The following is a 13,375-nucleotide window of genomic DNA, read 5'->3' as shown; positions in this document are numbered from 1 at the left end:
ATAATAAAGCACAACCTAAGGAGCCAAAATGTCCCTGAAGTAAATCCAATTGTTTTCTATACTATGAAGTCAAAGACACGAAATACTTTCCAAGATTTAAAAAAAAAAAAAAAAAAGTTAAACGCAGATATTCTCCAAAGCAAATATTTGTTACAATTTTTTTTTATTCATTAAGGGTGTTTTCCTAAACACATCTTTAGTACCCACATCATACTTTACACATTATAATTTGTTATATATTATTTATTTCATCATTAGCTACCTAAAATTTAATAGAAAAAATCATTACATGGCAAGTTAGGAAGGAAACAAAGATTTTTTTTTCAGAGGACACTATTCTAGTTTTTTAATTTATGATTGATACACAAAAAAGCTGTATAAAAGGTATATACTGTACGCATTTGAAGATAAGTTTACTGGTGGGTCTTATGAGAAATATTCTTAGCAGAGGGCAGTAGTTTTTTATTAAGAGAACTTTTCCAAATAGTAATGAGATCTGGCTGTTTTTCTCAACATTGTAATTCATGTTCTCCATGATATTGAACAAGTAAACAAAACCAAAAATAAAGGCCTCAGTTTCCTCATTATTTCTATGATTGGACAAGATAATTTATCAAATAACTCACATGTTAAGTTTCTATGATTGCATAATTCCAACCACCACACATTTTTCAAATCATACTCCAAGCGCAAGAAAGATACTTCATATGACGTCATTCAAGAGAGTAAAAATTATGGAAAAATCTGGTCATAAGAGATTGTTGAATGAAACAAAATCATTCATCTAAAACATTGTCAACATGCAAAATAACTGATGTGCTCTCATGGTCACAATGAGAACTAACTCTCCTTAGTATAAATGGAAGATTTCAGTGGAAGCCAAACTGTTTTTGTACTCACTGGCTTCTTTTTCAAATATACTATATAAATTCTTAAAAAGACAAAAACATGGAAAGTTTCATTATGACAGAGAACAAAAAATCAGCACTATTGGCTTGTACTAAAAAAAAAATGTTTTGGCCAGGCGTGGTGGCTCACACCTGTAATCCCAGCACTTCGGGAAACTAAGGCGGGCAGATCACGAGGTCAGGAGATCAAGACCATCCTGGACAACATGGTGAAACCCCGTCTCTACTAAAAATACGAAAATTAGCTAGGCATGGTGGCACATGCCTGTAATCCCAGCTACTTGGGAGGCTGAGGCAGAAGAATCGCTCGAACCAGGGAGTCGAAGGTTGCAGTGAACGGAGATCGCGCCATTGCACTCCAGCCTGGCGACAGAGCAAGACTCCATCTCAAAAACAAAGCAAAACAAAACAAAAATGTTTTAAAGTACAAACATTATATACAGCACAAATCAAATAAAAATGATACTAGAAAAAAAAAGGTACACTTAAAAACCACCACCAAATTCATCCCTAAAATGAAATGTTCTCTATATGAAAATCAGTGCACTAATGAATACTGGAATAGCATCTGAAATGTGAGGATTCTGACAAGCAGGTCTCTAATATCCCTATTGCTGTACTCAGCATACTGCCTGCCATAGCACAAATGCTTACTATGTGCCTAATGAATTTTTAGATGAAATACATGGGAAAATGCACTGAACCATGAAAGAGAGAGATTTTCTGGACCCCGATTTGCCATTAATAAGGTGTAATTTCTTGGCCAAAGCCACAGGGGCTGACCGACCTCTCCAAGGTTCATTTAGTTTCATCATTTGGAAAATAAAATATAAATTCTGAGGCTACAATAAAACATAAGGCATTATGAAAAAAGTTTTCAAGGACACGAAATTGGTTTTGATTATAACAATAGGTCTATATATGCTATGTACATACATTTATTTGTTCATAAACTTACATTTATATTTATGTGTTCAGGTGCATGTATATGTACTTGTATTTATCAGAGAACTTAAATGAATGTCTTTAAAATACCCCAAAGTAACGAACATAAGACTGTTCCATTTATTTGTTCTTTAGCACAGTATTCAAGTATTCAAATATATACATACAATTTTGCACATAAACACAGATATCATGAAAACAGAAAGGAGACCACATCCCCTTTCACTTTATGAATACCAAGTTTCAGAGTAAGCACAATGTATCAATTTAAAGGATTAGATTAAGAAGCACCATTTTGGTCTTTTAGCTTTTCTAGCCCCCTCCCAAGCATGCCATCAGTGGGTGTTGCTGACTAACTTAGGAACAAACCATGGAGAATTTTCATCTTTGGATATATCACATAATATTACTGCTAAAAAGTCTTACCTTCCGGGTTTGGTGCTGTATTTCTGTAGTCGTGCTTTAACTTCATCATACGTGAGAAATGCCATGTAACCTGGATGCGTCACAGCTAAGAAATTCCAATTCCGCAAAATAGAGCCCCAAGGCTAAAAAATAAATAAATTAAAAGAGATTATCTAGAGAATATCAAATATTGATTACATACTGAACCATCATTTAATACATTTAACATTATCTTGGATATTTTAAATTAATCTGACCTTATGTGGTTTAGGTCAACTTTTGTTACCTACCAGCAGACATTCAAGTCTATTGTTCTTTAGAGAAATATGATTAGGCAGAAAACAGATTTCTCAGGAAGAGAATACGGAGAAGAAAAAAGAAAACCACAAAATCTCTTCTCTACACAGTCTATTCTCACTACAGCACTTGTGACCATTTTAAAACATAAATGAAATAATTCTTCTGTTCAAAGCCTTCTAACTTTGAATAAAAGCCAAAGTCCTCATATATTGCTTAGAAGGACTTTACAGGGTTTGATCCCCAGCAGTACCCCTTTTTGTCTCCATCTGCTATAACTCTCCCACTTTCTGCATCTTCTCCAGCCTGCTATTGTCTTGAACACAAATGCCCTCTTTCCTCTTAGAGTCTTTGTATTTGCCGATGCCTTTACTTGAATTTTCTTCCCCCAAATATCCATCTCATTCCTGTCTCCAAATGTCACTTCCTCAATGAAGCCTTCTCTGATCAGCATATTTAAAACTGTTACCTCTTGCCATATTCCTCACCTCTGTGTATGTCTGTTTCGTTAACAACTGCTTCATTTTACAGAGTGAGAAACCATATCATAGAACTTACATGACTTGGCAAAGGTTACACATTAACCATAAGCTACATAAGGACAAGGAACATGCCTGTCTTGCTTGCCCATGGGATGCCAGGACCACTGCAGCATCAGATAACAGTAATCAGCCAAGGATCAATGTCACTGAACAGATCCTCCAGTGACTTGTGTAAAAGGTTAGTGTTAACACTACTGTAGTCACATCTGGCTTAACTTTACATAACTATAAACTTAGGAAAGGTTTAGGGTTTAAAAGTGAGTTACATAAAAACAAAACCTTTCGCATAAGTATTTGGTTTGTACCATTGCATCATTCTCTCTTTAATCTGATTGGTTGTATGTCCAGCTACCAGGGCAAGAGAAAAAAGGCAGGCAGTGATAGACAACTTTACTCAAGGGTGTGGATGAATCATCTCTGTAATTTTTTTAAGGCTGAAGCTACATTTATTCCAAGGAACTGGCAGCATACTCTATCTGATGTGCCAGATTATTAAATCTTCTACATAAAAGAAAAAAAACAAAGTATTTTTACGTTGCCATGTTAAAGCTGTTAAACAGTTATTCTAGACATTATTACTGGTAAAAGTTCCTGCTTTTGTTTGTTTTGAGACTTGTTCCTCATTATTGTTAAGCAAGTTACAAATTTATAAGTCAGAATTCTTCAAGGATTATAACCCTTGAGATGAGGATAACAAAGAATGATTTAGTAATAATAAAGTTTTTAGCCTTTTTCAACATAACAAGAAAAATCTTCGGGGTATTTCCCCATCACACTAAAATACCTAATTGGGCAAGAAAGGCGCTCTAGAGAATAATAATATGAGAGGCTGAAAAAAATGCATGTTTTTAATTTTCTCCCTAATGCATGACTAAAAAATTGCATTAAACATTACTTAGAAAATGTCAGTATGTATTTTTAAAAACTGAGCGATAACTGTTATTCTAGACCCTAGTTTTTGTTTTGTTTTGTTCTACCCATCTATAAAGGACAAGGATGAAAGAAATATCAAACAAATATTTGGGTCACTTCCAGTAAAGTCCACACAAATTAGTGGAAGAGTGGTTGAAAAAAAATGCTGAACTTTATAGAGCACCAATGCACAGATCAAAATATAAGTAAAAAAATTAAATTGGTGTTTTGAGCCAACTGCTACAGTATTTAGCAACCATTTCTTAGTACATAACCCAGAGGGCCAGCTTCTAATTGCAAAAATATTTATGTAATAGAATGAGTCTGTGTATTGTTTTTCTTGTATGCAGCCCACTCAAAACAGAAACATGCAGTACCTATGTGCTTTTTATTTTTAAAGTATTTCGATGACTACTGGCTTAAAAAAGGCAAAACAAAGTGTTTTGGAGAATATATTTTTTTTATTTTGCTTTTCAGATTAAAGAAATTTTTTCGTATATAAGAACATAAAATTATCTAGATATTTTAAATGACTATAGAAATTAATGAAGTGAATAAAGGAGACAAGTCCCTCCATTCTCTCAAATGCTACTATTTTCAAGAAGAGCCAGTTACTGACTTATAGCTTAAGTTGGAAGAGGGTCCTCGGCTGGTCTGCCTAGATACTCTCTTTAATTCTTTGCTACAACTGAGGACTTACCTCTTCTTTGATTTTCCTCACTATTCCATTGATGCTACATATTCCACAGTCACTAGGATATTCTACTAAAATACTCCATCCTTATCCTGCTACCCCCAAATTTAGTGCCCCATTTCTCAGTGACCCCATTTTTTCTAATAGTGGGGATATAGAAGAAAAGGAGAACAACAGCCCCAGGGAGAAGGAAGAGAGAAGCAAAATCCCTATAATTCCTTTCCAGGACAGTAGCATGTGCCGATTCCAGCATCTCTAAGTGACTTTGAGAGAAAAGAGAAGGATAAAGAAAAGGAAAGAAGGAAGAAGAGGAAATGAGGAAGGTGACCACAGTAAGATCCCTCCAGTGACTCCCAAGTATTTGTTCAGGTTCTGCCTGCATATAAGAATGAAAGCCAAGAGGAAGCAAACCTTTTTACTTCTTTCATTCCCTCTGTAATTCTCAACTTCATCTCCTGCCCCCCCGCTGGCTCCTTCTTCAAAACCTTCTGCTAGTTTCTCTACTTCAGACCCCAAATTCTAAAAGTGTACCTTGCTCACCTTCAGTTCCCATTCTGCTAAATATCCCACTCTCAATAATTTGCAGTCAGAAGAAGTCACTGCCAATTAACTACTAATATCATGGCTATAACTGAATGTATGTTCCTGCAGTCACACAGTATTAGCAAAACATATGTTCATACGTAATATATAAATGTAAGGATTTAATGAATACATTTAAGAAAATCACTTAATTTTTAAAGTTGTATAAAAAGATCAGCAAAAGTTAAACCATCTACTTCTCTATACACAGAACCAATTTTATCATATTTTAAGGCACACATACGATTATATTCAAAGCATTTCATTGGAGTATAGAAATAAACAAATGATGAATCTCAGAAATACACAGGGGCTAAACAAGAGTTCTTCAGCTCCTTCTGTAATCACATTTTTAAAATGATTAGGAATTCCCTGGCCCAGGTAAGATTTTCATTTTATGATCTAAAACTTTTCACAGTAGCTTGACTTAAAAATAGCCCTTTCTTTTCCCATCCCAGTGAAAGTAAATAAGATATATATTCCTTAGAGTATCAAGGCTGACTTGTGCTATTTTAAAGTAAAACAGCTTATAAGAAAATATGTCCACATATTAAATAGCAGTTTAGGTAAGTGTTTAACCAACATTAAGTTGCCCTCATACTTTCAATATATAACGCCAGGGAATTCTAGCATTTAATACCCACAGTAAAAAGTCATCCAGGCTCACCACAAAAATATACTCACTTCCTAGAATGAGCAGTTAGGTTTAATGTAGGAAGATTACTTTTACTCTCTTCCTTGACAAGGTGAAGAAGCAAAGCTCCTACTATTTAGAATCTCTTTGTATCATGTTAAATAAATAAGATATTCTGTAAAATTATCAGAAACCTTTAAAGAAAGGAGAGGTTCCATTATAAAATGACCAATATCAGATAACTTTTTTTTCTAAAATAGATCTTAAAATCTTTGAAAAACGTAAACTGTCAAACTATAATATACACCAAGGGAATAATCATGAACTCAAAAATTTAAAATAATCAAAAGCACACTTTCATTAGTGATTTATCTAATTGCTTACCCTATATACAAGGTAGAATTATGATTCCGAAATTGTAATACAATGAAATATATCCTGTATTTCTTTTTTTTTTTTTTTTTTTTTTTTTGAGACGGAGTCTCGCTCTGTCGCCCAGGCTGGATGCAGTGGTGTGATCTCGGCTCACTGAAAGTTCCACCTCCTGGGTTCACGCCATTCTCCTGCTTCAGCCTCCCAAGTAGCTGGGGCTACAGGCGCCCACCACCACCATGTCCAGCTAATTTTTTGCATTTTTAGTAGAGACATGGTTTACATCCTATATGTATTGTTGACAGGAGTTAATCTCTCTTCTATTAATGGGTTCCTTCATAAATTAAAAGCTAATCCTGTGCAATGTGGTTTTTATTACATAAACTAGTCATCCAATCCTTGCTAGCTAGTGCCAAGCAGAATTAAAGATCAGAGAAGTGAAGTTCATGTAACATGAAAAACATGAAACCAATATTATACTCTGATATTTGTTGAAAGCATGTTTCAAAGAGAATAAATTTTACTTCAGATTAAAATGATAAAAAATTGTATCAGAATATAAGTAAGCCCAGTCTGATCAACTTACCTCATTTACTATATAATTTATGTTACTAAATCATAAAAATGTTAAGCAGAAAATTTTTATTTTGTGACTACTTGAACTGAAACCCATAGATGATATACATTTTAGTGGCAGAGGCAAACTCAAAACACAAATTTCAAGTCTTCATGTTTAAGGTAATTCCATTAAGGCATGCAAAAGAAGAAAATGATAGCATCCATATAATGCTACATTCTTCTAATTTGCTATGTGAAAACAATTATGGAGGATAATTTAAAAGGAAAAACAATAAGCATAACAAAAATGTTCATCTTAAAGTTGTTTACACTAGAGAAAATGCAGGTAAAAAATCTAAATTTTTCAAAAGAGAGCTTTGTTAATACTGACATACTATTTTGAATGAATATGACATAGGAACTTATGAAGAATATTTATTGACACTGAAAACTGTTCGTTACACATGGTTGAATGTGCAAAGCAATTTATAAAATAAGTACAGGACACAAGTTCTGTTCTATACAGAACAGTCTGGTATTTCTAAGTTTACTATTCTAAGTTTACTATTAACCTAATAAACGCAGAAGGCAAAGGGAAAGATTTTAGATCTAGCTGGAAAATGCCCACCTGCAGTTGTTGCATTCTATCCATCATTGTGCTAAAACATCAACAAAATAAAGTGAGAAACTAAGTAGAGAGTTTAAAACAAAGCTCTTTTGGATGGATCCTCTCAAAGCTGACAAGCAGCCACCAGGCTCACAGCATCCGATACTCCAAACTTAAGCCAAATGGCTCACTCTAAACTTTTAGCAATGACCAAACATACCAATAAAATTACAGACTAATAGTAATGACACTATTTTCCATATGTTTGTTTATATGTGTGTAAGAGAGAGAGAAACAGAGAGAAAAGAAAGGGAGAGAGGAAGGGAATGGATAGACTAAGCAAGTATAAACTTACCTGAAACAGCCTGGTAAAAATATCAAATTCAAAAACTGAAATGTAATCATTGCAAGTTAAATCAATTGTTGATTTTAGAGCCATTGCTTCCAGGCCAGAGCTAATCTGGTGGACCTCATGAAGGCACTGTCTGAATACTTTCCATGGTACGATAGTTCTGTGCAAGGTGGAAAAAAAGGGAAATAATTGAATCAAGTGTCATTTAAGAAATACCTCCCTTTGAAGCAGCAAAATTCAATAATAAAATTAATATAATTGTATTTGTACTACCAGACAAATATTTGAGAATACTGTTCATATTTCAGAACAAATGTAGTGGGTTCCGTTTAACTCAATTATTTTGCATTTGCTAAGAATAAGACAAAAATTTAAATTAATTTTCTCTCAAACAGTTCTAGGCTATCAAGATAGCTATAGAAACACATCTAAAAAAAGGTATTAGGTCAAAGTCTTATGTGTCATGACCTCTTCATGTGTGTATACAAGGTTATTTAATAATGAATCAAGATTTAATTCTCATTTTCTAAAAACAGTCATAAGATGATGGATCCATATAATATACATCCTTTATTCATTGCACAAATGAGTAATATGTATTAGCCAATTCAAGAAGACTAAGATGGAAAGCCATCAAGACATTTCTGCCACAACCTTGATGTTTTCTGCAGAGATGAAAAGCATATGTTATCTAACTTTTCATATTAATACAAAAGAAAAACTTAATTTTTTAAACCAACCACAATGGTTATATCATGGGAGTTTATTCAACATTTATTTATTACTGTATTTTGACTAAATATCATTCAACAAAATTTTAACATGTAATACAGTTACATGATCCAAAAAACTTAGAAGAGCACAGAATGGTAACTAGGGAAACGTCTCTCGACCTCTCCCCATCTGACCAGTTTCCAACTGACCTACCCTCTTTCCCACCATGAAAATTAGTGACACCCAGGATGCATTTCTTAGTTAACCTTCCTGCTTCAGAATAATGCCTATTCCTAACTTGGCAGAAGAAAGAAATCATTCAGTTTTTAAAATTTAAACTACAATTTTTACAACAGAATAGTATAAAAGCCGTCCCTCTTATAAGATAGCATCCTCTTATAAGATAGTAAATATTTAAATCTTAGGTTTTCTTTACTAGTATCTCTGAAATACAAGAATCAGGCAGAATAAACTAAACTGTGCCTGGCCCCATTCTGTATCAATCCACTCAATGAGATATCACCATAAAGGTACAACTTGATATTCAGTAATTTTCTGCAGCAGTGGTTGTCAAACTTCAGCATGCATCCAAATTATCTGAGGCTTGTTAACATAGCCTGATCCTCAACCCAAGATACTATGTTTCAGTAGCACTGGGGTGGGGCCTGAACATTGACAGCTATAAAATGTTCCTTGCAGCTGCTGCTGCTGCTCTAGAGACAACACTTAGAGAGCCTACTATAGCTACTCATTGCTAAAACAAGGCACTGTTGGGGAAATACAATTATAGAAATAAAGATAACATCTTTGCCTTTGAAGAACACACTTTAGGGATAGAAGTAAAACCTGTAATGCTAAAGAATCTAGAGTGGGGTATATAAGGACATGCAAGCTGGGTGATGGATACACAGCAAGGGCTGGAGGGATTCCAGAGAAACAGTCTGTGGGAAGTGGCATAAACTAATGGTGAGACAGATTGACAACACTATGCTGTATAATTTATAAGAGAGTTTAGGTTTGAGGTACCATTAAAAGAAAAATATGAGGCTTCATACCTCAAAAAGTTTTTCTCTATGTATGAAAAAAACAGGAAACCACAGAGAACTGAGGAGAGATACCACATCAGATGCCATTTAGAAGAAACACACGTCAGGCTCTGATTAAGGTTAACAAAATGCTGCTGTTTTAAAAACACAAGGAACACTTTTAAGAATATTAGGGAGCTGTTGATTTACAATGAAGTATAAATATGCAATTATGTCCAGCTTCATTATAATTACCATGAAACCAATGTCTAAGAAGTACATTTTTCTTTTCCAAATTAAAGTTTCAAATACTCAGAACACAAAAGGGACATGGATCATGATACTCAGAGTAAAAAAAATATGATCAGAGAACCCGTGACTTCAGAACAGTATAAATTTTATTTTTTGTATGAAGAAGTTAAAGCATTTTGTTTCGTATATAAAGTATACAACATAAAGTGGTCAAACTGTAAATATTTATTTTGTGTATAACATATAAAAAGTTTTTTTAAAAAAGGCCAAATAGACACCTTCCACATCTGTTACTATAAAAATGATTCTAATCTAGTATGTACAGTGAATTCAATTCATAATTCTTTTGAGCACCTAGTGATTTCCCAGAGCCAGTTATACGAGATGTATGAACTTAAGAAAATTTTGGTCTTATGTACCCCTTCATAATAACAATTTACAAAAGGACAAGTTACATTTCCACAGTACTTGTGTAAATGAAACTTTGTCAGATTACTCGTGACAAACCTCAAACCCAAAGAGGCATTCACTGGAATCTTAATTAGTGGTAGTAATAGGGATTAGGAAGCCAGGGCATTATTTTGTTAACTTTTCATATGTGAATGTTTGCACAACAGATACTCCTCCTTTGATCACCTCAGCAAAACACCCATTATTGTGTAGGAGGTGGGGGTGGGGAACAGAGGTAGGGGGAAGGGGATTTCAAGAATGAAGAATAGATACAGAGTATAACAACATAGTCTTTAAAAACAAACAAAAATTAGATTATTCTCAACTGTTGCACTAAGGCTCTAAACTTTCTTAAGACTAAGTGGCTACCATTCTTTTTTGAGGTGTATGGGAGGAAGGGAACCCAGAGAGCATGAATTTTCACACTTCTATTTAAACTTCTGCAAAAAGACAGCGGTTTCTACTACCTCTTCCTTTAGAGATGAAGCAATTATCTCTAATATGAGAGAAAATATTAATGAGAGAAAATATTAATGGCAAATTGTTTTACAAATGTAGAAATTTCAGGGTGCTGGCAGAGACCTGGGAAGAAGTAAAGGGAAGAGACAGAGACAGAGACAGACAGACAGACAGAGAGAGAGAGAGAGAGAGAGAGAGAGAAAGAGAAATGAAAGAGCCAACTAAACTCCAAGTTTTCACTAATCCAAAAATCTTTCAATATGTTCTAGTTGACCCTTACAATTATAAACCACTTAAGTTGCAGGCTGAATTGCTTTTAAAATACAGTGGAAAAGTATAAGTAATTGTCAATCTACAAAGAATAGAATACACATATAATTATATGAGTAATAATATAATTTCAGGATCTTTTTATTTCAAATAAGAGTAAGAACTGCTATTTATTGATGGCTTACTACCATTTATCTATTATACAGAAATCTATTGATGACTTTTTGTTAAAGTGATAGTTCTGTTCATATAATGTCATGAGACATAAGAATATGATAAATAAGACTACGTTATAATCCTGTTATTAGATAATGAATTCTAGCCTGTCTACCAAAAAAACAATAGTAATCCTCTTTAAAGTCTTGAAAAACAGTATCCTTTCAAAGAAAATGGGATTAATCAGATGCAGGGAAATAAATCTGGAAAGGTGTCAGCTGGTCAGTAGTGGACAGATCACTTAATCTTCCAGGCTGGTTTTCTCCTGTGTAAATGTGGAGAAGTGTATTAGATATTCTAATTTGAAAATCCTGCAATTTTAAGAAAAAAGTAAGAGGAATGGAAAATAGTGTGAGGAGGATGATTTTTTTTTAAAAAAAGGTAAAACATTTTCATTAAACCACTAGTTCGTAAAAGGTTAAAGGTTTTAGTTTCAACTGATAGGAAAAACAAAAAACATTTCATACAATACAGGGTGAATATCAACAGAAGCTAGGGTGTTTGCAAACAGGAATTTTGTATACTACTGGTGTGAATGAGAATTTACACAGCACTTCTAGAAGGCAATTGGGAAACAAATTTCAAAAGCCTATACATTATAACTAAGAACATCAACTTCCAGGGATTTCACCTAAGGAAATTATGTCCAAAAAATATACAGCAGCCAAAGGCCCATCCACAAATCTTTGAAATGCAGTGTTGTTTATAAGACAAAATATTTGAAAATAAATATATTCACTAGTAACAATTTTGTGCAGAAAAATATTTATTGTCATGAAAAAGTGTTATTGGGATATTACTAAATGGAAACAGTATTTTTAAAATTTTGTCCTTTATGATCCAATGTTAAACTATAATGTCTGGAGATACCACAAATTTAATAACCGTATTGTGGTGGAAGGGATTATAAGTGATTTTAAAAATATATTTTCTGAATTTGTACATGGTTTTTAACTTTTTATATGTCTAATATGCTCTGGTGTACTAAAAGAATAGAAGATGTACTAAAACTTTTAAATATATGTAATTGTAGAAGAATCAATGAAAAACACAAAGCAGTATCTGCTTATGACATAGCTTTATGTGTAGAAAATACAAAAATTTTACAGATTAAACTATAGGAAATAAGAAAATTGAACATGGTTGCTGAATACAAAATTGATATAAAGTATCAGTTATCTTTCTTATATTGGCTACATATAACTAGAAAATGAAACTTTAAACATTTGATTTTTATAATGCTATCTAAAAGTCCCAAATAAATAGAAATAAAGCTAACAATAGATGAGCAAAGCAAAAATATCAATATACACACATACACAGAGATATAAAAAACATAAATAAAGGTATATAACACTTTAATGGTAGATTCATATTACAAAGAGTTCTTCCCAAATTGGCCTAAAAATTTAATATAACTGAAATAAACAATCCCAGGAGGTATTTTTTGTAGTAGATACTAATAAACTGGTTCTGAAGTACATGGGAAATGCAAGAGTCAAGAACAAAAAAGGTAATCTTCACTAAGAACATTAACAAGTATATACTCCTTACATTAATTAAGACAATGTGGCATTGGTACAAGCATAGACAAACAGATGGAACAAAACTAAAATTTTAGAAACATGTACCCATATATAAACACTGGATGATATAGTTTGGATATTTGTTCCCCCCAAACCTCATGTTGAACTGTAATCCTCAATTTTGGAGGTAGAGCCCAGTGGGAGGTGATTGGATCATGGGGGCATGTTTCTCATGAATGGTATAGCACCATCGCCTTGGTGCTGTCCTCACGACAGTGAGTTCTTACAAGAGCTGGCTGTTTAAAAGTGCATGACACCTCCCTTGCGCTCTCTTCCTCCTGCTCTCACCACATGTGACATGCAGGCTCTGCTTCACCTTCTGCCATGAGCAAAAGCCCTCTGAGGCCTGCCTGGAAGCCAAGCAGATGCTAGCACCATGCCTGTACAGCCTGCATAATGGTGAGCCCAATAAACCTCTTTTATTTATAAATTATACTTGATGTTATATATCCAGTTTCTGTGTTAGGTTGTTTTAGCAGTGCTATAAAGAAATACCTGAGGCTGGGTAATTTATAAATAAATAATCAAATGAATAGGTTAATTGTAGTACAGCTATACAATGAAGCAAGGAGAATGAATAAAGTACTGCTGCATG

General features: G+C 33.7%; 1 protein-coding gene across 7 annotated transcripts in view; it reads right to left on the bottom strand.

Annotated features, from left to right (window-relative positions):
- The window catches only part of CBLB (Cbl proto-oncogene B), a 213,681-nt gene that overhangs the window by 88,716 nt on the left and 111,590 nt on the right, over positions 1–13,375 (bottom strand). For 6 of the 7 annotated variants that reach the window (XM_050778914.1, XM_050778913.1, XM_050778918.1 and 3 more), the window contains 2 exons: positions 7,812–7,968; positions 2,280–2,401 (listed from right to left, as the gene is read on the bottom strand). In XM_050778914.1, the coding sequence (XP_050634871.1) occupies positions 2,280–2,401; positions 7,812–7,968 (279 nt within the window). Of the gene's footprint in view, positions 1–2,279; positions 2,402–5,969; positions 7,702–7,811; positions 7,969–13,375 lie in introns of those variants that run through there. The other variant, XM_050778920.1, reaches the window with a different exon arrangement.

The sequence above is a fragment of the Macaca thibetana genome, chromosome 2 (assembly GCF_024542745.1).
Source record: "Macaca thibetana thibetana isolate TM-01 chromosome 2, ASM2454274v1, whole genome shotgun sequence".
Lineage (NCBI taxonomy): Eukaryota > Metazoa > Chordata > Mammalia > Primates > Cercopithecidae > Macaca > Macaca thibetana.
Note: the sequence above shows the minus strand (reverse complement) of the source record. Positions and strands in the feature narration are given on the sequence as shown.